The 25549-nt window shown below is 38.4% G+C and overlaps 1 protein-coding gene across 3 annotated transcripts in view; it reads right to left on the bottom strand.

The window, feature by feature from the left end:
• The window catches only part of LOC145684462 (peripheral plasma membrane protein CASK-like), a 547766-nt gene that overhangs the window by 218239 nt on the left and 303978 nt on the right, over positions 1-25549 (bottom strand). For all 3 annotated transcript variants that reach the window (XM_081756883.1, XM_081756882.1, XM_081756885.1), the window contains exon 2: positions 4964-5076. In XM_081756883.1, the coding sequence (XP_081613009.1) occupies positions 4964-5076 (113 nt within the window). The remainder of the gene's footprint in view (positions 1-4963; positions 5077-25549) is intronic.

The raw sequence follows: 25549 nt of genomic DNA on the forward strand, positions 1-25549 counted from the left end.
TTTCATAAATTTCCATCTGTTCATAAATCCTGTTGATCTTTCCTTCACTATTTTTTTTTTATCATTGGTTCATTTTTAACTGTAAATTAGTTACTTACCTACTTTTCCTGCCTGCTAGTAGGTGACTTTAACTTTCTCCTAATCAAGATTCGTCTAGTAACGTAAGGCAATAGAATTTATAGATGTTAACTCGGAATTCAAGATTTCCCTAATGCGAAATTATGTTGGTAGTGCTGACAAGAAATGATACAAAAAAACTGTAGTTTATATACGCTTAATAACATCTGGGAACCTGAGAAACCAGCCTGAGTACCACATCGACCTATCCAAGATTCTGGAAGCTGTTAGTCTAACGATAGACTACATACATAACTAAATGTTTATTTTTCTATGTAAGAAAACTTGAGAGATGTTGCATCAATTCAGAATGAAAAGATATTTATTTATGTCGGTACCGAACATGAAAGGCAGCCTAGACTGGAAACAGCTTTAAAATTGCGGTTCTATATTATGGAACTATAATTCAAAGCTAATTTGTACTGATCATCTGGTATAGGTTGGTATGCGATTATAGTCCAGAAGGTATAACGTCGTTGGCTTCCCGAGTTTAGACCTGCTCGTCACTGGGGGTGTGGTAAGAGGATGCCAATCACCACCCACCATTTACCGCGCTCAGCGAATCACGAATAAAACCAGGCTGGCCACTTCAAATAAACGTCACTACAACTTTTCGCGGGAAGCCAACGACGTTATAGCTTCTGGACTATAGTCTTCCTTTACAAGCATATTTACCTTCCCTGCCATATTATAAAGCCGTACACAGTTGTTCAGTCAGGCTCCAAGATATATATATATATATATATATATATATATATATATATATATATATATATATATATATATATATATATAGGGGCGGATCCAGGATATGATCAAGGGAGGGGCTAAACCATATTTTGCCGTTTTATCCAGTGTAAAGCAGAATTGAAACCCATTTTATCCAGTGTATACCTCACCGTCAAGGGGTGGGGGCTATAGCCCCTATAGCTCCCCCCTTACATCCGCCACTGTATATATATATATATAAATGAGAGTCGCTATTTTGTGGCTTCGCATCTTTTCTTGAACAACCTGACCGATCTTAATCAAATTTTCAACATAGATGAGGTTCGGGCCTTGGGCCGTTTTTATCACTTCACTTTGACGGTGAAGATATTTAAAAATAATTAACAACTCTTGAATCACGCCACCGATCACGATTAAATTTGCTACATAGATGAGGTTCGAGCCAGGGACAATTTTTATCACTTCACTTTGACGGTACAGCTTAGGAGAGGAGCAGAGGGAGATACATAAAAATGATCGAATATGACGGATATTAAGTGTAGAATCCATAGTTTTCAGGTTCGCTGACACCAACAGTGACACTTCCGATGTCGTTTAAATCGAAATTCAGCCTTTTATGTCAAAAATGAAACTATTCTCCCCGTACGGAGAACGGGTGTTCTGCTAGTAAATAAATAAATAAATAAATAAATAAATAAGAGAGTAGAAGGCGTTAGTATACCATATTGTTTTTCTAGGTATGGTGTGGGAGACCCGGGTTAGATTCCCGGTGGGAGCTCATGTGGTTCGGATTCCACGTTAATCAGTAGGCCCACGTCCCATATAGCCTCGATGCTGAACGGGACGTTAAACTCAAACTCAAACTCAACTCAACTCAACTTTTTCCAGGTACTTTTGTGTTGTGTGTTCTATGAACATGTGTAACTATAAACACATTAAACGTAAATCAACTTATCCACATTGATGAGTGCACCCTGCATTCCAGACATTTGTTTTGTTTTATTTTTTTCCAAAAGACTATATGTATATAATATTTTATGAGGTAGTGAAGAAGAGAAGCAGCTCCAGATGTTATGAGTTGAAATCCCTTTTCTGACATTTTATTTTTTATAGATTAAACTATATTTTATAGAGACATAGATATGTCTATATATATATATATATATATATATATATATATATATATATATATATATATATATATATACAGTACAATAATATAAACTTAACTCTACCCACCTATTTCATATAGCTTAATTTTAGAAGAGGCATCACTAGATATTAAGTAAATATTCTAATATTATTAAAATTCAACATCCTAGCTCAGCAGAGTAAAACTTCTTATTGTTAATGAACACTATAAGTACAGTGACAACTAGAGGTTTAATTTCTTGGGGGAGAAGTGGAGTTGAGTTGATTTTAGGTTTAACGTCCCGTTCAGCAGCGAGGCTATATGAGACGTCGACCTACTGATTAATGTGGAATCCGAACCACATGAGCTCCCACCGGGAGGGGCAAGTTAAGGGGTAAAGACATTTTCAGGTAGACAGTATTATTGCGCAGGCCCTATCCAGGGGGATTTAGAAGGCGGCCACCCTAAATTTTGGCTGTTCTCCCTAAAATTTTCACGCTAGGTTGGCAAATGAACTATAATTTGGTGATGAACTATAATATGGTTGGATCGAGCCCCCCTAACTTCAGCCGGAACCCCCTTACATTTTTGGGCTGGCTACAGGCCTGTTATTGCGTATACCGAAAATAATTCTTTCTTTTGTATTAGGACTGGTACTAGTCTATCGTAAAGCATGTTGCCAAGCTACATAAATATTGTAGCTGTCATAAAAAAAAAAGGTCTTGAAACCCTACCATATTTCTGCATGTGAACATAGTCTTGAAAGTTTTTTTTTTTTTTTTTTTTTTTTTTTTTTTACATCTTGCAAGGAGTTGAACCATGTGCAACTTTCTGGGACGTCTTGCTTGCTACCTGCTATCACCTTCCCGCTGACATAAGGAAAAACCAGTTTCGCTGCTTCCGAAACGACAGATTCTTTTGGACAGGGAGGGGAAGTGCGCCAAAATACACGTTTTTAATTAGGAGGTTCACTATTTGTCCACTAGAGTGCAGTGCTGCATGGGTGGAGATACCTTTCTTGATTTCAGGAAGTTGTAACATATAAACAGTAAATAGAAAGATCGGGTTGCAAGTTTTTTTTTTTTTATGACAGATTCAATTAAAATGGAAACATGGTCTAAAATACAACGGGCCTTATGCAGAGTCGTTTTAACGTGTGATTAGTGACATACTAAAGAGTTCGACTAACATATGTTTCCTGCAGTAGTCAGCCCTTTAGTATGACACTAATCATATGTCAAAACGACTCTGCATAAGGCGGAACCTGTCTTGGGGGTAGGCAGCCGGAGAGGCTGATGTCAGAGAAGGCCTCGTCCACCAACATAACAGAAAATGCATACTTATATGTGAAACGGTTAATGATATGCAGACATTCACCCACATTTTTTTGGGGGGGAGGAGAGGTCCAAAGTTTATTTGGGGAGGTCCAATTCTACAAACTAGTACTTCTATGTAGTATTAAACGGGTATTATTCTGCATCCAAAAAGATGATAAGTACTTGTAAAGAACTTCCACCCAGTGTTTCTTCCAGACGTTTTTGGGGGAACACTGTCCCCCCCGGAGGATACCAAATAATACTCTATAATAATATAATAATAATTAGAATAGTACCAGCAGTGACTCCTCAGAATACTAAGAGTGCCCCACCGGAACATTTTTTCTGAAAGAACGACTGCTTCCACCTACATTTTCAGAAGCAAACTATAAAGCTAGATTGTTTTTATAACAACAGAAAGATTACAGATAAAATGTAAGATCAAGTCTTCATGCTAGATCAACCATTTCTTTGTTAACAAATATACGTAGTTTTATTAACCCTTTAACCGCCATGAGGCATCAACTCTATGCCTCACTATTTTTTTTATAAATTTGTGCCGCGTAGCACTTATGGATGCCTCATACTTTTTTGTTTTCGAAGATTATACACATGCAGTATGCAGAATCGGTCCAAATAAAATGAGAAAAACCAAAATTATGTTTTGGCCCCAAGGACAGGGCCGTATTGGCCAGGCGGGAAACCGGAAAATTTCCCGGTCGGCCCTGGACGGTGAATTTATTAGTGGGCTCTCCGCCTTGTGTCGTAAGTAGCAGTATAGGTATATACAAAAAGCACAGCCCGCTGGAGTCACCCGCTCTCCCTCTATAGCGAGAGGAGAGCGGGTGACTCCAGCGGGCGGTGACAAAAAGGCACACGTTACACACTCCTTGCATATGGGAGTAACGGAACGGAGGACGATTACTGGCAATACACTCAACTAATGCCAGACAGTGTTGCCAGCTCATGATGTTGCGAAAACAATCTTTCACATTTTTTGTAATTCAACCCTTGAAAGATTCCTGATTTCCCACTCTGCTTTATAATTTTGCTAATATTGAAATATTCAGCTATATTGAAATGTGAAATGATGCCATAACTTGAAACTAAATAATAATTTACATTTTACAGCACCTTGTTTCCCGTACAGAAAATATACAGAACCGGATTATGACCATTGGGGGCCCTGGAGCGGGAAAATACAAGGAGGCACCAGCAAAACGTCTATGATGAGCCCTCTCTCAACATGTTCAAAAGGGTCCATGAATTATATACAAGTGACTTATGTAATGTTTTTTTAACTTTTATGGTGAAAATGTTTTCATTAATTTTTAAAATTTTGAGGGACCCCTTGGTCACGCAGTCCTGTATCAAAAAATGAATACTCGATCGGAGTGATACTCCCGGTCTCTCTTTTAATGTCGGGTGAGAGGTAGTACGTACATGTGAGTGGGGCCCCCTAGAAAGTATTTTCCCGGTGGGCCCCTGGATTGCAGTACGGCCCTGCCTAAGTGTATAGTTTTTACTTATACACTGTGGCACTTAAAGGGTTAAGAAAGCGTATAAATGTATATTAAATTAGGAAGTTTCCTGGGGTTTCCTGACCCCCGTGTGAGTACGCCCCTGATGATATGTATGAAAAAAGACTGATCTGTACGTAGTAACTTACCTGATGTGCTCAAGCCAGGACTGGAAGTAAATTTGGCTACATCTACAATTTTTACTGCGAACTGTTGAGCCGTCTGTCTATGAACACATCTTCTGACTACACTGAATGGTCCCCTGAAATAAATAAATAAATTGTCAGCAAATAACACTTTGAACAATGATAATTAATTTATTCTGGACATTATTTATTGTAAGCTCTGTACGCATAAACGTTAGAGGATACGTAACAACAGATACGATCTTCTAATTTTTTTACATATACATTCGTAAAACATAAAGAAACAACATATTAAAGCAGAATCAAGATTAAAAATTAGAGTAGCTATTATTGGCGACGAACAAAAGGCTTTCTAGCGCCAAGAAAATTTAGCCTTTCACGCTTTGCTAAAAAAATTGACAAAACTGAAATATACTTACTTAACTATAAAAATAAACCAATAGGCGTGTAATTTTTCCCCTAAGACAAAGAAATAATGATTCACCAAGACACTTTTGACTGCTAGTGCCCGGAATATTAACCCCTTGCGTCCCAAGTGTCATTTTCCTATGTGCGTGCTGTAATACCGGTTTCATTTACCGTTAAAAGATTGTCTAGACCGTTATATAGGGCATAGTTATTGTACGTGTGTGACGAGAGCATTCACATTACTGATAAAAACGATTATTTGCATTGTGGATTAGAGCTCATCCGTGGCTAAGCGGTTAGTGTCCGCGCCTTTGGCGTGGGAAAGCCGGGTTCGATTCCCGGCAGGAGCTCATGTGTTTCGGATTCCATGTTAACCAGTAGGTCCCGTCTTATATAGCGTCGCTGCTGAAAGAGACGTTAAACTCAAAATCCACTCCACTCCATTGCATTGTGGAACATTTAGACTGAAAAAGGGAAATTCTGGTGATCTGTAGGGATTTTATGATACTTCAGGTTGGCAACACTGACTGGAGATCAAAGACAAATGTTTTCCTTTTCCCATCTCGAAGTTGCTCATTGTTTATCGTCAAAACAAACACATGTGTGTTGCTCCCTTAGGTCTGCTATCTACTGAAACAACCAAGGATGTTACAAAGTAGAGGATCTGCCCATATGTATCTTCATCTTATTACGTCAATGAAGCCAAAAGACAACCGAGAATCGGCACAACAACCGAATCTGATTGGCTAACTCTTGTTCTCGCCATGAATGTTGGCTCAAAACATTCAGATCTTATTGTGTGGAGCGGGCAGAGTTGGGGTGACGAAACTGTGACGTATGGCTTTACGACTTTGTTGTATAGGCAGATCCTCTATTTTATAGCATCCTTGGAAACAACACATTATTTTCGTCTTTTCTGTCAGTAAGGTGCTGTCATCTAAGGAGAAATAGTAGAACTAACTCGTGGTTGCATCTACTAAAAAATTACATCATCCCCAGGATTAATACGACCCCTAAAGGATACGTTTTCATGACATCCACATGGATGTTAGTGGCATAGGCGTCTCTGGCGGGGGGTCGCGTCCCCCCAATATTTTGAAGTACAAAATATTCAATATTTCATTCTAATTTAACTTATTTACTAACGACAGAATAATAAATAAATAAATAATTATATTTATTTGGAATATATTATTCAGGCTGTGGAACGATTATATCAGAGTTCTTGATATACCTTAGGGGATCCGTGAAGGTAAGCAGAAAGGTAACAAATGGAATCGAAGATAATAAATAGGTTGGGCTAGATAGCACCATTTTAATCACTTTCTTCGTACCCCCCCCCCCCCAATTTTACATGCCAGAGACGCCAGTGGTTAGTGGTACGCAAGAGGTTAATATTCTATATATTAAATATGATAATACATCAGTGCAAAAGATCTCTGTACTACAGCAAATTAATTTAGTCAGCAAATTAAGTACGTTTTGACATGTATTTTGAAAAACTGAACCCCTTTCAAAATCTAGGGGCCAGTGGCGTCATTGTGCTTCGGAGGGGACAAGGTTATCTACCAACATGTTTATTATGAGTATATTAGTTGAGTTGAGTTGATCATCAGTTTAAGATCCCTTTTAGAAGCAAGACTATATGAGACGTTGATCTACAGGTTACCGTGGAATACGAACCAAATGAACTTTCGCCAAGAATCGAACCCGGCCCTTCCACGCCAAAGGCACGTATGCTAACTGCTTAGCTACGAAGGAGCCCATAGTATGCTAATATAAGTTGATTAAAATATATGTATTTTTCAAACTCATGGGGGGGTCAACTGCCCCTTGCCCTCCCCAAATGACGCCCCTGATAGATTAGCGATTTACCCCTCTTGTCCCACTCTGAGAGCAGCCTTGGCAATACCTAAGGTCATGTTGGGGTTGGGTTCGAATCAGTAAGTAAGTTTAAAGGTAGTTAATACTTGTTTTGGAAGCAAGTCAGGTGAATAAAAGGGGTGACCCATAATCTAAAACAAGGAGAGACCCGTTTATTTTCGCGTAACATTAGCATGCGACGGCTCTCCCGTTGAATATCGCATACTTAGATCATGCAGTGAAAAACAGAGAGAGAGAGAGAGAGAGAGAGAGAATAACACGGAGTAAGTGTCGCCATCTCTCTCTCGCTTCTATTGACTCGGTTTCTACGGCAACCGACCTATCCCATTGTATCATGAGGACTCAACCAGCCACGGACACGTTCGGTGACATCCAATCGGATAACAGAAACCAACCAGCACCTTTTTTCCTTCCTCTCCCAGATTTCTTCAAAAAGAAACTAAAAATAGAAAGAAAAAAAGTATAGGTATTTGTGACACTGAAAGGTGTGACCGAAAGATAAGACTCAGAACATAGAATGAATAAGCGGAATTTCAAAATAAGAAGTTTGAGAAGAAAGAGAAGAAGCGTAAATGGGCAAACAGTGACAAAATACACTTCTGAGGTCACAAGATGTCAGTGGAAGAGCTATATATCATGCTTCATGGAAATCAAGGACGTTTGTGGTTAAATGCAAACGGAAAGGGATTGCCAAGACGTGCTTGAAACGATCCCTCAAATTTATATCGAACACGTACAAAGGTCGTATCTAGAGAGAGGAACGAGGGAAATGATGGATGTATCTTCAAAAAACAACACCCCTTATAGTCTGACTGTAATACAAGTTTTAGCTCACTTACCGAGCTAGCTAAATGCGGGTACTAAGGGGGAAGACAAGATTCCTCAGTGATAAAGTTGAGTTGAGCTGATTTCGAGTTTAACGTCCCTTTCAGCTACGAGGCTATATGAGACGGGAACTACAGATTAACGTGGAATTCGAACCACATGAGCTCCCGTCGGGTATCGAACCCGAGTCTCCCGCGTAAAAAGCGCATACGCTAACCGCTTAGCCACGAAGGTACTCGACTCAGAGCATTTAATTCTTGTGTATGAAGTATCTGGTTCGATCCCAGCTTGCGCCAAGTGGGCTTTGTGGTGCACAAATGTCAGGTACGTAGGGTTTTTTTTTTCTCGAGGTTCTGCCACTTTCTTCGTTCCACAATTTCATTCATTCTCCTCATCATCGTCTCCCTTATACTTAATGCATAATCATGGGACGTTAAAAATTTCTATGTGTAGGTATGAGCGTCGTATTTCTGTTTATGCTCCTAAGTTTAACTTAGGATATTAAATTTAAAATTTGGCTCAGTGGAAGAGCGTTCACCTTTGGTGCTTGGGATCTTTGGTTCGATCCCAGCACGCGCCAAGTAGACTTTGTGGTGGATAAACACCATGTGCGTGGGTTTTCTCGGGGTTCCCCCTTTTCCTTCCACTTTCTTCATTCCATCATTTCATTCACTTCTCATCATCACCGTCTCCTTTAGCCTAGCCAGCATAATTGTGGGACGTAAAACTTAAAAGATAGCCTTTCATTTCACTTCACTTCTCGTGCGTGGGGTCTCTGGTTCAATCCCAGCTGGTGATAGTTTTCTCGAGGTTATATCGTTTCCTCCCATTTCATTCGTGCCATTATTATCATCATCATCATCGTCTCACTTATACTGAATATATAATTTTGAGACGTTAAAAATGCCTGTGTGTATGTATGCGCGCTCCTGAGCTTAACTTGCATATTAAATTTAAAGTTCCAAACCACCTAAAATTTGATAATTCTAAATACGATAATAAATACATCTGTTAGCTCCATTTTATGTTATCGTCTATTCGGAGATCTGAATAATTTTGTTATATTTTTGAAAGAATAAAAAAATATGTTGAACACGTCACATAATTAATGACTTTAGAGTCCGCGGCGGTTCAGTGCTAGAACGATCATCTCTGGTACATGGTATCAATGGTTTAATCTCAGTTCACGTTAAGCGCGTTTTGTGGTGCACAAACACCATCTGCGTAGGTTTTCTCGGGGGTTATTCGTTTCCTCCTGCTTTCTTCATTCCACCATTTCATGTATTGCCTTCAACCACCGTCTCCCTTAGCATGAATGCATAATCCTGGAGTTCAGAAAAATAGCAACAGATGGATTGTAGATTGTACGAGGGTTATTTTTTAAGTAAGGTCCGATTGTCAATGGGAATAAAGTTAGTAAAGATAGTGCCATACATTTTTGGCTATTTCATCTGTACACATTAAACTCGTTTCCTACATAGTTATCATGTGTGTTTAGACATTTATCATAATGCTCGGCAAGTTTTTGTATATCCAGGTCGTAGAAATCACCCGCTTGTGATCTTAGCATGTAGATTGTCTACTAGCAACTAGCAAGGATCCATTCTTACTGCCATAGGAATATACATGAGGAATCGATTTTTGATTGTTCATATCTTGGGATTAACTAGGTGCATCACGTCTATCAAAGAATTCGATTGTTAAGAGGCCTCATCCCTGTGAAATTAAAATAAAACTAATTTTACAATAATTATCTGATATCTTCAAATAGATAAAAGATAATCGAAAAGTGGAACAAGAGCGCATTAGAGAATATTATTTTGCATCAGGTACCGCTGTCACAAGTCACCTAGTAACTTTCCGTCTGCAACCATTTAGAAACGCGAAAATAAATGTCAATAATGTAAATGGCTGAAAATCGAAAGCAGGTAAGTGAGTCGTGATAACGGTATCTCACGTAAAATAACATTGTCTAGCGATCTCTTCTCCCACTTTTCGATTATCTTTTATCTATTTGAAGATATCACATAATTATTGTAAAATTAGCGGTATTTTAATTTCGCTGTGATGGAGCTTCTTAAGATTTCAGGTCGTTTACGAGAATGAAAATCGCGGGAACGGAGAGATGGGTAGATTGACGAATGTTGTCGACCACAAACATTTCATTTTGGTGAAAAACTAACCAACGTAACGTACGCATTTCCTTACCAATTTTCTCTTAATTATTGCAATTTCATTTTTTTTTTTTCGGGGAGGTTTCTCTGTAGTACAAACCCTTTTACGATCTTCTCCGCTTGGCTTAGTCCAAATTAGTCTCTCTTCCAAGAAATTCTCTTTTACGTGACCCCGTTTTGCTTTCATTTCATCGTTTATGTGTTTGAAAAAAAAAAAAGAGAGAGAAGAAATGAAATCAGAAATCTTCCAGCACATTCAGAGCAACTCCCCAGTATATAGGCTCTAACAGTACTCACCGGTAAGGTCTTAAGACTCTATTTCCGAAGCTTCCTGCTTGTTTTCTCATTCGATTACGCCAGACACGGATATTAATCGTACATCTAGGCAGTTTAGGTACTTTTTCTTCCGGTTATCCACTAGTAATTTCTACGTTCTGCTCAATTTTCCCTTACGAATATCGTATCTTCTTAAAGAAAGGCTTTTTTTTTCTAAAATCCTTACTCGAATAGTAAGATTTCCTCTATTATTGTTTAATTACGTATTTTCCTTCCTACCCGCTTATTTCATTCACTAGAACGGAAATTGTGGGATAGAAACTAAGTTATAATACTAGAAACTAATGCCTGTTGCACACGATACGAATTCTATATATAACCAAAAATGTTCTCTTATCGATCCTGCCTTGTGGAAATTTAATAAAAAATTAGTTTTGCTCAAAATTAGAAATGTATTGTCCCGTCTCGATTCTCATTTCGATAGCGAGACGAGAAGTACCTTTTTTTAAATTCGATACCAGAAATTTCTCGAGTCTCGTGCGATTCTCAAACAGCGCACTGAGAAAACAATCGTAATGTGGCATACGTAGAAACGTAGGTTACATGTGTAAATCCTGTAGTTTTCAACTTAATGTACAGCAAAATTATAACTGAAAAAGTACATATTTTATACGTACTTTCTGTATAAGTGTTTCGAATAAACGTACTTTCCGTGCGAACGAAAGAACTGTATGTAAGCGGCCAGGATCTCGTATACAGATGGACGTATGTAACATATAACTGACGTATGTCACATACGTATACATATGTAATATACGGAAGAATGCTAGATGTCATACATCCTACAACGGCATGATGTAACATATAAGTGGGAAAAATATGTATCATATGGATAACGTACGTTCGGTATTGATTTCCATAGTAAACATATAGGATTCCCTATATTTGTATATACAATATACCGCTGTCCGGATAACGGATTTTTCTTAGTGTGTTTTAATGTTACATAATTCATATTAAAAGTTGATAAAGTGTTTGTAAGAACAGAATGAAGCATGGGGGGAACCAGGGGGGGCGATCGGGGCGATTGCCTCCCCCAAGAAAAGGAAACTTTCTTATTTTATATATATATAAATAAAACCCATCCCGAAGTTTGGAGCCCTTAAAAGTAGCAGTATGACAATCCACCGCCCCCCTTAGAAGTCGGTTCTGGATCCGCCCCTGGAATGAAGAGCGTTTCAAGAAATGTTATACAGTAAAAATATGGTTTAAACGTACTTATATCACAACCTTTGTGACCCGAGAAAGAATTCTAATAACTTCTAGGTTAAATTAGGAGAAATAATTAACACAACATAAATTTACAAAACAAGACAAGTTTTTCGAAAATCTAGACGAGACGAAGGTTCCACAAAAAAAAAAAAAAAAAAGACGAGGGAAGACATAATAGCTCAGTGGTTGAGTGCTTAACTTAGTGCGTGGGGACTCTGGTTCGATCCTCGCTCAAGTACGTTTGTGTGGAGAACATTGTATCCTTGGATTTTGTACGGATACTTTCGTTTCCTTCCAGTTTCTCATTCCACCATTTCTACCATCATCATTCACTTGCCTTAATCATGCGTCTCCCTTAGCTTAAAGGACATAGTCGTCTCCCTTAGCCTAAAGCACATAGTCGTCTCCCTTAGCCTAAAGGGCATAGTCGTCTTCCTTAGTTTAAAGAGCATAGTCGTCTCCCTTAGCCTAAAGGGCATAGTCTTCTCCCTTAGCTTAAGGGGCATAGTCGTCTTCCTTAGTTTAAAGGGCATAGTCGTCTCCCTTAGCTTAAAAGGCATAGTCGTCTCCCTTAGCTTAAAGGGCATTGTCTTCTCCCTTAGCTTAAAGAGCATAGTCGTCTCCCTTAGCCTAAAGGGCATAGTCGTCACCCTTAGCTTAAAGGGCATAGTCATCTCACTTACAAGGGAACCTTCCGAAAATGATAGTTGCAGTGAAAGATGTGACCTATGCCAATTGAAAGAGCTTTAACAGAGATGTTCACTCCCAAAATATTAGCTGCCCATACCAATAGGTTCAAGAAATATAAGGGTTGGAAGTTCGGGAAACAGCAAGGTTGGACAAGGGGGGGGGGAGTGCAAATTCCGCAAAAATTAAAAAAAGGGGGGACGGCAAAATACAATGTTGACAAGTGATGTATAGAAAGAGAATTGCCACAATAGGGAGCAAATGAAGGCCACCATTGGGGTTAACAGTGTTGCCAACTGCAATGAAAAGTACATGTTTTGCAAAGAGCACTATATGAAGTGAGCGCAATATTCAGTGTCAATCTGTCATGTAGAACATAAGATATGACGTGTATAATCAGTGGTACCATCTAAAAAAGAGAATAGAAAAAAACAGAAGTACGAAAAATACGGAAAAGACGGAGTTGGCCATAATGCGCCACATTTGATCACGAGCTGTGCATATTAGAATGAACAAAACAAAGAAAGCACCAACTATGCAGGAAACCGACGTACCTAGAGTCGAAAAGAAAAACGAGTTCCAAAGTTGGTAGCACTGGCCATGAAAATCCAGACAATTCTAATATAGTTAGGCCACTCACTTCATAAAAAGAAAATTCCGGCAACAGGCATTAGCCTTCGCATCATTTGTACATGCTCGTCAACATTGTACGTGCAATTGTTCGATGAGACAATCGTCCAAACAGAAGATACATTTGCAGTAAGCACAGCGGAATACTGCCAATCCGTCACACATGGTACAATGATCGCCTGTGAATGTCTCGAAACAGTACTCTAGAGGTGTCGGAATCTTTGGTGGCGACCCAACCATCACATAATGTTCACTACTTCTATTATCGGTTGTTGGCTCAACCCAACCATATCATGTTCCCCGACTTGACATTGCCTCAATCACTCTAACATTGATGCATTCCGAGTGATGCCTGTTGCCGGAATTTTCCTTTTGTGAAGCGAGTAGCCTAACTATACTAGATGTTCATGGCCAGTGTTGCCAACTTTAGAACTCGTTTTTCTTTTCGACTCTAAATACGTCGGTTTCCTGCATAGTCGGTGCTTCTTGTTTTGTTCATTCTAATATGCACAGCTCGTGATCAAATGTGGCGCATTATGGAAAACTCTGTCTTTTCCGTATTTTTCGTACTTCTGTTTTTTATATTTTCTTTTGTTAGATTGTACCACTGATTATACACTCCAGATCTTATGTTCTACATGACAGGTTGACACTGAATATTTCACTCACTTCATATAGTGCTCTTTGCAAAACATGTACTTTTCATTGCAGTTGGCAACACTGTTAACCCCACTGGTAGCCTTCATTTGTTCCCTATTGTGGCAATTCTCTTTCTATACATCACTTGTCAGCATTGTATTTTGCCGTCTCCCCTTTTTTGCGGAATTTGCACTTTTCCTCCCTTGTCCAACCTTACTGTTTCCCGAACTTCCACCCCTTATATTTCTTGAACCTATTTCTATGGGCAGCTAATTTTTTGGGAATGAACATCTCTGTTACAGCTCTTTCGATTGGCATAGGCCACATCTTTCACTGCAACTATCATTTGCGGAAGGTTCCCTTGTTAGCTTAAAGAACATAGTCGTCTCCCTTAGCCTAAAGGGCATAGTCGTCTCCCTTAGCCTAAAGGGCATAGTCGTCTCACTTAGCTTAAAGGACATAGTCGTCTCCCTTAGCCTAAAGAGCATAGTCGTCTCCCTTAGCCTAAAGGTCGTAATTGTGGGACGTCAAACTGAACGATTTTATTTCATTTAATGGACGAGATTGTCACGTAGCCAAATGCTATGTCTAATTACACATGGAAGCTTTCTTATTGCAGCGTAGAGCTTAGCTCAGCAGGCCGGTAGCCGGCTAAAAAATGTAGGGGGTGCGGTAGAAGTTAGGGAGGCCGATCCAACTATTTTATAGTCCATTTGCAAACCTACCGTGAAAATTTTAAGGGGGCCAACAAGAATTTAGGGGTCCAGGTCCCCCTAGACCGCCGTGGATACGGGCCTGTAGCCCAGGCTTTCTTATGAAATTTCTTACTAATTTCTTTACAGGGTAACTTTTCAACGAACTTAAAAAGCTCGTTACTGAATTCTCTATGTCTCTGTGTGTGTGTGTGTGTGTGTGTGTGTGTGTGTGTGTGTGTGTGTGTGTGTGTGTGTGTGTGTGTGTGTGTGTGTGTGTGTGTGTCTGTTATTTGCGATATTTTATTTTATTTTGAACCCTGCATTCGATAGAGCATCAAAAATTATCTGAGAAAATGATTAAATTTTTCGCGTCACTTTTACCGTTCCCGAGATATTGGCCAAAAAAAATGGCCGACTTCCAGAGATTTAAGGAGCCATATCTCGGGAACCGTAGATCACACAGAAATCATATTGGTGTTGATCAACACCTCAGATAATGGTGAACATTTTGGTATTGATGAGAGAGATGAGAGTTTGCTAATTTTTGCGACAAAGAGAATCAGGTGTGGATAAAAAAATTTACTTTTACATCTAGGAACAATGACAGTTATAATTCCCGCTCCATATCTCCATTCTTTCTTAAGTTAGTTCTGGCAATGCTCATGGAGCATTCTAAACTGGTTTATAACTGTGGTGTGGTGTGGTGTGGTGCCTACTTACCTGTTTTTATTTTCTTAAACAGATAACTTGATTATTGTTTCTTTATTTTACAATAGCTTATATATATACAGTAGAAACTCGATTAACCGTCACCCTCGGGACTGGGACCATGACGGTTAAGCGAATAGACGGATAACAGAAATATCGTTATAAACCTCTACAGTAAGTAGATTTAAAAGTTTCCGGAAGAAATAAATAACCTTATACAAGTGAATAATACATGTTTATACTGTATTTAAATTACTGTACTGTACTTACATACAAGAGTAACACTGAACTGGTAGTGAAATAACCACACATTTAAAAATAATCTGTCATCTTCTTCTGCTTCTTCGAACGCCGAGCTTTTTTTGTGTGGCAATGTTGCGTATTTGAGTACTGTCCGGAGCAGTGACGGATAACAGAGAGTGACGGTTAATCGAGTTTCTACTGTATATATACAGAGGGTTGATTAATTCGTGTGTCAATTTCATTTCTTCACTGTACAAAAGTGGTATGAGGTAAAGCCGTACAAGTTCGTGTAACTTTAGACGAAGGATATAAGTTTTGTTTCGCCATAGAAGCATGTCACTTGCACTACATATTGAAGAGATATAGGGTCAAAGGTCAAATTTCGATTTTTTTTTTTTCCTTGTGGGATTGCAATGGTAAATTTTGAAAGAGCTTGAAAAAATCTAAATCGAAACCTGTAGTTTCCGAGATCTCATTGTTGAAAGGATTGACCACAAACATATACCTGGTAAACGTCCACAAATATATAGTTTAAAAGAACTCCAAAGATGGCAGCACAATTCATTTGCATTGATTTTGGAGAAGACTTATTAAAATACAATGGCTTTGAACAACAGCTTTAGAACATAAACTTTATATTAAAAAAGGATGTATTTAAATAATAATTTATTTAAAGTACACATATTTTAAAATATTGTCATTGTTAAACGTGGAATCACAAATAACCTTAAGTCAAAGGTTTGAAATCCACAGTTAGAAGTTGGAGTTCAGGCGTTTTTTTTTATAGCTTTTGTAGCATTTTAATAGATAGATTATTATTATTAGATCTTAATTATGTACTACAATTTATTATGATCATTATACATTCCTCTCTCCTACCATTGCTCGAAAGTAAAAATGATATCTTGTGTAATACTAAAAAGAAGCCTTTAATACCTGCTTATAAAATTTCCTGTTTATGGGAAATTCAAATATATATATAGAGAGAGGAAGAGACCAAAATGGAATTTTATCTCCCAATAAGTGAACGCAAACAATGAAATCCCAGCAGATTAATTATACTTCGGCAGATTTTAAAAATTAAAAAAAAAATTAAAAACTTAATTAACTGACATTTATTCCTAAGGGTTTTATTTTCCTCCGTTCTTTTGTCTTCCAACTTCAATCGAAAATTTAAGCAAAGGAAGGAGAGAGAGAGAGAGAGAGAGAGAGAGAGAGAGAGAGAGAATACTAGAATAATGAATTTTCAAATTAAATTTTGCCTATCGGAATAGACTTTTATTGGAAAAAGAAATCTCTGTGATTTATTTATCTGCAGAGAAGTTAGTACTAAAAACTTGGGTACATTATTTTTGGTTTTGAATTCAGGTGAGAAATGAGAATATGTATTACGTCTGATTTCATAATGTTCTCATTTCCACGAAGAATGTTTATTTAGTGTAACTATGATTCACGTCTCGTATAAACTCGTTGCTGAAACGAAGGCCAAAATTTAATCCACTTAACCAACTATGGACGAATAACTAATAGTAGGTTTAGGATTTAGATTTCTGGGCATTCGGCATCTAAGGCCATTTTTAGCCCTTCACGTCTGAGGGATGACGTCCCTCGGCGAGCACAGTATCCGGGGAGAGGGAAGAAAGAAAGCGGCCTGGGACCTATAAGTTAGGTACCATCCCGGCATTTGCCTGGTGTGAATGAGAAAAACCCAGGAAAACCTCATTCAGAGTGGCTGCCATGAAAAAGCTTTTATACTTTTTCGACCGTGTGCCCCCACCGGGAATCGAACCCAGGACCTAACTAATAGTAGAGTACTTGCAGAACAAGCTCTTCTGGTGAAAGCAGTCACTGGTTCGATCCCTGGCTATGTGTTTTTAGTGGACAACATTGCCTCTGTGGGTTATCTCAGCGTACTCTCGTTTCCTCCTACACTGTTATTCCACCAACTGTTCCATCCTCATTCAGTTTCCTTAATCAATGCCACCCTTAGCCTCAAAAAGGTCATAATCGTGGGACGTTAAACTCAAGTCACATTCCGATTCTGAAAGGGACAATGAACCCCAAATCAATCAATCAATTTTACAAGGCATAACGGTGTGATGTAAAAAATAGAAAACTTCACCTCATTTAGTCATGATGTTAGGGGGTGGGAGGGGGCAAAATTCCCCACCCTGTAAAGCTGCGAAATTCCTCCCAGGAGCAAGTGTCCGATCATTCTCAACAAGAATTTCCAGTACTCTTCCAGAACTATTTTAACCCCCAGTGTATCAAAATCCCCCACGGAGAAATTGTGTGCAATAAATAATGATTTATTTATTTATTTTATTTTATTTTTTCTTTTTCCTAATATGTATGTTTTCAGTGCATGTGCTGCCGCAAGCTCGTTTCCCGGTGGGAATACTTTCCTCGGTTACCAATGGAGTTAGTGGTTTGGATCCTTCTTTAAATAGTAGGTGCCACCTCATATAGTCTTGGTGCTGAAAACAAACGCAAACCTCTAATCAATGATGCAAAGAACTAAAACAATACTAATAGAAAGAAAACAACATCTTCAACAATAAAATATGTGAACGTCGCTATCTCTGTAAATTTAGAACTGATTGACTAAAACTAACTAACTCTATGGCCTATGGAACCCGGAGGTTCAATGCCGCGTTCACAAAAGCTCTCCACTGACTTCTATCCTTAGCTAACTGCATCCAGTTTCTACTTTGTATTCCAATCTCTGCGAGATCCATCTTAATATTGTCCTCCCATCTGCGCCTAGGTCTTCCTAATGGTCGTTTTCCGATTGGTCTTCCAGTCAAGACTTTGAAAGCGTTTCTACTTTCTTCCATTCTAGCTACATGACCCGCCCACCTAAGCCTCCTAGACTTGACGACCCTAACAATGTTGGGTAAACCGTATAAACTATGTAGTTCCTCGTTATGAAGTTTCCGGAATTCCCCATTCCGGTTCCTCTTGGGTCCGAATATTCGTCTAAGGATCTTGTTCTCAAATACTTTCAGTCTATGTTCTTCCCTCAGAGTAAGTGACCATGTTTCGCAACCAACAGGCATGATTATCGTTTTGTATATTTTAAGGTTCAAATTCCTCGACAGAATTCGCGACGACTAGATATTTTGAACCGAATAGTAACACGAATTCCCTGCTTTTAGTCGACATTTAATTTCTCCGTGAATATGATTTTCCTCTGTTAATATTGATCCTAGATATTTGAAAGTATCCACTTTATCAAAAGTATTATTTAATATTTTAACACATCCATAATTTGCTGTATTACGGTCCCGACGCACTTCCATGTATTTAGTTTTCTCTGCATTTACTTCTAAACCCATCAAAGTCATTATACAATATAATCCAATAGTAAACATCAGTGTTCGAAGTGGAAGAAAAGCACAGGCGGTATGTTTTATCACAATTTTGACTCGAAAATACCGCCTATCTAAACGTTGAAATACAGTGACAGTATATTGCTTAGAAGATTGCGTTTCTATTTACATAATGACTCAAAACCATGGGAAAGTTTCTCTGTAGTCACGAGGAAAGAGAGCATGGAGAGGCTTTGTCCTTATCTTTCTGAGAAAAATACAAAAAATATCCCCTTATGTTGTATTACAGAGAATTATGCACGAAAACGTTCAAAAAAATGAGTTTTTTTTTTATATATGAACAATTTTTAAACAATTTCTCGCGGGGCAACTCCCGGACCCCAGTCGTCTGAGGGGTATTTCAGAACCGCGGAAGATCCGCCTCCTGCAAAACAGACAGCCCCTAAGTCCGCCCATGCTGAAATTTTCAGATTTGAATGCCCCCAAAGTTCTCTTCGCACTTGTGCATGTAGAACAACCAAATCCATCATTATTGTATGTCACCCACATATGTTCTTTAAATTTGGCCTCTCTTTGTGTTTTAGTAAGATAATCAGGAAATTCAGTGAAATTCATGTCATGATGATTAACTTCCTGGTAAATGAGTTTATGTAAGAGGTAAATGAGTTTATGTAAGAGAGTTTTTTTTTAATTTTTACTAAAAAATACAGTACTTCCCCATATTGAAAATATTTAACTTCCTTTAACTAACAATACCAGACTGAATTAAAATCATTCGCCACAAAGATCTAAATATTAGCAATACACTCACGCACACAGATAATCACCGCACACGTAATCACAGTGTTTTTCAATTATTAGAAAGACGCAAAAATACTTTTTTAATGATAAGAACAGATACTTTGATTCGATAAACTATATTTCTTTTCCTCGTAAAAACCGGACTCAGTTTTGTATTTCTTTATCATTGTATGCAATATAAACACGAAAATCATATTTAGGAAGAAATTAAATGTCGATTAAAAGCAGGGAATTCGTGTTATTATTTGGTTCAAAATTTCAAACAAAGAAATGCGTCTAATGTTGTCGTCCCTGTAAACTAAATAAATTGAAATTGTCTTGTGAGCACCCAAGATATTTACCAGAGAGAAGACCAAGAATTTATATGTATATTGACATAGTACGTCTGTGAAACAACATAAATGAATTAACCCTATTCTAACGATTTAAAAAAAAATATTTCATTAATTATACAAAGTATTTCTTGTTATATTCTCACGAATATACACTGCTGAATATTACAAATATAACACCAGGAAGAAGTCATCAGATTGACCCTACTTTTGCAGAACTTAATAGAAAGACCTGCACGGGCCGAATTTTTGGAGATTTTTGGAAAGTTTTGGAGATTTTCGGCCCGAGCCCGGCCCGGCCCGATAAGTTTTTCAAAATTCTTGGCCCAAGCCCGGCCCGGGCCCGATAAATTTTAAAAGTTTTTGGCCCGACCCAGGCCCGATAATTTAAAAAAAATAGCTCGAGCCCGAATCTTTCTCAAAATTTAGTACTAAATTTGACCTAACCCTCAGAAACATTTTCTAAACTTTGGTTCACAACCTGACGCTTGCCTTCCGAATGGTACCATTGCCTCCTAGAACTTTGCCTGTCATCGAAAGAACAAAAACTCCATTCCCTGTAACAAAAATCTAACTTAATTTATTTTTAGCATCAGAAGAGAAATCAGTGTCGGCCAGCCCAAGCCCGGCCCGGCCCAAAGAAATAACAGTGTCGGCCCGCCCAAGCCCGGCCCGGCCCAAAGAAATAACAGAGTCGGCCCGCCCAAGCCCGGCCCACGGGCCGGGCCCGGCCCATGCAGGTCTCTACGAAATAGCGATACGATTGCCAATGAAATCCCGTGACGCTCCACCTGCACTGGCTACATCCTCTGGATGTAGGAATCGGATGCAAGTCAGACAACCATGGTTCATTTGGGCATGACACGAGTGTGTGCGGACGGTTGCACAATATTTCGTTATTGAATACGATACCATTTTCAACTGGTTTCCAGATTTGGCAGCAAAAAAAAGTGTGACGTATGGCGATATGGGATTATCGTTTTGGAACATTGATGTCCCTCGTAGATGGAATGCAGCAATAGCAATGCAAATTTGAATCTTATTACTCCAGATGAGGAACCCAACGACGTTCAAGATGTCAACGACTGCGTCGAACCAGTGGCTATGAGAACTACTTTTTGTGCGGAAGATTATGGATAGGGACGCCCCGAATGGATAGGCACGGCCAATGTGCGGAATAGATAGGCACGCCCCGAACACTGGCGCATAAATTTCTAATTGTTCCACAGCGAATATGATTAAACGTCGTATAGCACAATTTGACGGCACAATAAAAATTTTGACTAACTAGCCCTACAACGACTCCGTGAAAAGAGCTGTGTGAAGCTAGCGGAATTTTCTGTTTCAAACATTTTCTGACACGTTTCCTATCTCACTTTTTGTTACATACTTTTATCTCCAGCCGTTTGTGATGTAAGACCAAAATGGAAGATATATCTGACACATCCAGTATATATAGACGCGTTAAAGTGGAGTCGGGCTACTTCTTCATAGCCCATTAGGTGCTTCTGTACCTTACTAAGTTTCTCAATGCACTTTTTGAACACCCTATAGAAGAAGTAGAAACACTTATTCCATACATCTACAGTCTGTGTCCATGTTTTTTCATAACTGAAGAAGACGAATGGAAGAAACATTTCATTTATTTCCGTTGGGAGAATACATGCGTTCTGCTACAATAAACGGGAACAATTCCACGGGGACTAAACAAACACTGTCAGCGATACGTCTGACGAAGAGGACTTGGAGAGGACAGAGAAATATACAGACGGCCAACGAATAAGGGTTGAGGAAGGGATACATACATATATAAACGCAACATCATATTCTCGGCGTCGCGTCGTTTTCCCAGTCATTCAGTTGCGAAACTAGGCTGCGGGTCTTAACTTAGTTCGGCTGCATTTATTGTGTTTCAGCGCTGAGATACATTAACTACTATCACTTCTTAATTTCTCCTGGGAAACAGACACAAACTCAGTGTTGGTACCTTCGGCCATTTTAACTCCAAATCTAGTTACGTTAAAGGGATTATTGCTTTTAAAAAAATAGATTTTTCTTTTCTAAAAGAAAACATAATTTAAATGCAATGGTAGTGAATTTAAACTTTCTAAAGCTATCAAATGAAACTCCACTTGAATGTCTTTTGTAGTGACACACACCCATAGCTAGGAGACCTGTCCCTCCTGAGACCACCTTCAACCTCCCTGGAACTTCCAGTCGTTTATTTAGGTAATTACATATTCAAGTAAAGGGTCACCGCACTAAAATTTCTCGCTTTCAGATCTTAAATTGAATCATATCAGGTTGTAGTTATTACGGAAAGATCTATTTACGAAATATAAACAAAATTATGTATAATATGCGTTTTCGAAAAGCTTTGTACCGTAGAAAAGTCACCCCATGAGCAAACTATCCTTATGACTTTTTTTTAAATAAAGAATACTTATTCTATATTGTAGGTTTGTTAATAAAAACTTTTTTATATATAAAATACGAGCGTCAATTACTCCCTTTGCTGAGTTAAAATAAGAAAAGAATTAGTAGGGTCAAGGTGCCGAATATCGGATAGTTTCCTAATATCAGATACCGAGAAATATTCCGTGTGAGGTGCTGCAGCCTAGCGGCCGTTATCGTAACTGCACAACAATAGATGGGCCATTACACACTTAAGTTATGATATCTCTCGCAACATATTTATTTGTGTGGTGAAGTGTTTTGTGATTTTGACCTTATGAAATATTTCCAGTACTACAGTTGATTGCGTTATGTCGTCCATAAAGATAACCTAATCATATTCATGCTACACTTATAATATAGGCTAAGAAGAGTAGTCTTAAATTATATGATGTTTTGGTAGTTCGTTTCTGTTTACGTAATGTATACAGTATAGTTGAAAGTTGCCACACGACCTACGTTGCCAAATATCGGATAGTACAAAGGTTCCAAATATCGGATATTAGATATTAAGGAACGGTATTGCTGATGTCATTCTTCGGTTGTTACAGTTGACAGAAATCGCTCGTAGGAAGAAGTGGGATTCTGAGGTAATGTTCCAGACTGTTGCTGCCATCAAGGGAAAGAAAATGGGGTTCCTCAAGGCATCCAAAATCTTCAATGTTTTGTTCACAGCCGTATAAACTTGACAAAGGTGGTGAACTATGGATACGATATATGCGATGTCTTAGGGGCACACGAGCTATATGCAGGCACTGATCCAAAAACGTGGAAATCTTTTGTTTGTGATTATTGCCAGTAATTTAACTTCTTGGTAGATCCTACTACAGATGAGTAGCACAACGTTTTAATTACAAATAAATCTACATCATTAGAAAGTAGCTTCTTTTGTTGAACAATGTTTAAGTAACAGTACCAGAAAATCTGCATATTTAGAAAGTTGTCTGTTTGATAGAACAATGTCTAATTCAAAGTAAATCTACATGTTGAAAACTTCTACAATTATGTAGAACAATGTTCAGTTAAGATAAATTTATATATGCACTTATTTCGAAAGTAGTTTATTTTATAGAACAACCTTTAGTTACATCTACATGTTTTGAAACTTTACGTATATATTTACACAACGTAATATAATTAAAATAATGTACAGTCTTCACCAGTTGTGGTATTCCTTAAATCCTTCTCATTTAATTTCCGTCCGATATTGAGACCCCTTACTATCCTATATTGGGCAACCTTTTTCAGAACTGAGAAAAATGCGACTTTGTACCGAAGTGTATATATATATCTTTCTATTAATACTTCGTTATTGCTTCGAAACTTTCAAATTATAATCTACAAAGATAACAGAACATTTAGAAGAGGCTATATCAATTAAATATCTGTTGGCAAAAATTTTATTGCTTTTTTAAAAACAGTATCCGATATTCGGCAACTTTCCTAGTAGCTCGATTTTGCTATTAGAAGAGCTGTGTCTCGACTGGAATTTTGTCAGGAAAATCCTGTCTCGACTCGTCTCGTGCGCATCCCTAGCTTTAGCTATGACTTGAATTCATTTTTTAATACCATCGAATATTTATCTTCATTATTTCGAGCTACATTTTAGTGCCTATTTTACTGCCTATTTTTAAATTTTAAGTGCCTATTTGCCTGTATATTTTCCACGTTTTTAATAATTAAACATCCGGTCTATACCTAGGTAGTTGTTGCTATAACTACGATACATCACGAGTACGACTCGTTCTATGTTAATCGTAGATAACTCATAGCATATAACATGGAATCCCAACCACATGAGCTCCCACCGGGAATCGAACCCGTGGGAGACCCGGGTTCGATTCCCGGTGGAAGTTCATGTGGTACGGATTCCACGTTAATCAGTAGGTTCACGCCTCACATAGCCTCGCTGCTGAACGGGACGTAAAACTCAAAATCTACTCAACTCATAACTGGAATATATCGGAAAGATAGGGGAAACCTGCTTACATCTCTTGGAGATTAGCACTCGTATAAATTCACCTTAAAATCAGACGAGTTTAATCGTGAGATACGGAGAGACAAACCCAAAAATTAGTGTTGAGTTGTGCGGTAAAAGCTCCCTTACGCCCACTTGAATAAAATGTCCGTTCGGGAACTTAAATGAAACAGAGACAGCTTTTAAGTTTTCAAGTCACTTACGGCTGTGGTTTGAGCCTAAAGAAAGATGAGAAACGTGTTTTTTTTTTTTTTTTTTTTTTTTTTTTTTTGTCAACTTCCTGTGCATTACCTTAAACAGAGCAATTCTAGCTCCTGGAAGTTATTCAGTTCCTTCCTAGAACAGCGAAATGGTATAAATAGAATTTATTTCGCTCCCAAAGACTGTAATTCTGCTTTCATCGCTATTCCGCTCTCACACATGTGCAAGCAAATAAATACTGAGAGAGAGAGAAAGAGAGACAGATGGTAGTGCAAAGACGATTATAGAAGTGGAATTAGCCATTTCTGTCTTAATCCTTAACCAACAATGGAAAACAACAATTTTCAAAGATATGCATCCCTGAGCAACAATGCTTGGCAGCGGTAATGGAAACTGTCAGCACTAAAACCCACCGAAGATGAAGCAGGGTGCCAACTCAAGAACAACGTATCCTCTATATCAGGTTAATAGGATTTAAGGTACAAATTACTAGTTGGAAGCTTGCAGGCAGCACGATCCTCTGCTGATCTCTTTGTTTCAATGTAAGAAAATGAAATGAAATGAAGTCTGTTTTACGTCCCACTTTTATGCCGCCAGGCTAAAGGAGACGGTGATGAGAAGTGAATGAAATGGTGGAATGAAGAGTGTGAGGAAACAGGAGAACCCGAGAAAAACCCCGCACACGGTGTTTGTCCACCACAAAGCTCACTTGGCGCGAGCTGGAATCGAACCAAAGACCCCAGGCACCAGAAGTGAAAGCTCTACTACTGGGCCACCGCAATTCAAGTAAGAATTGCTATCTATGACGTTTTCCGTTAGTTATGTTTGGGCTAAACAGTTTCTCTTTTTAAATATAGAAACCGGTTCTCCTCAAAAATTAGTTCGATCTTTCACCAAAACCGTTTTCACTTTTCTCCAAGAGAGTTTTAGGTTTCTCATGCAATCCGTGTGATTTTCACACAAACCGGTACCTTTTCCTGTTCTTCTACGAGTTACCGCTTCCAAAACACTTAATGAAGACGAAAAAGAAAATTGTTAGAAAATCGAACC

Source organism: Thermobia domestica, chromosome 4, assembly GCF_964235325.1.
Source record: "Thermobia domestica chromosome 4, izTheDome1.hap1.1, whole genome shotgun sequence".
In the NCBI taxonomy this organism is placed as follows: Eukaryota; Metazoa; Arthropoda; class Insecta; order Zygentoma; family Lepismatidae; genus Thermobia; species Thermobia domestica.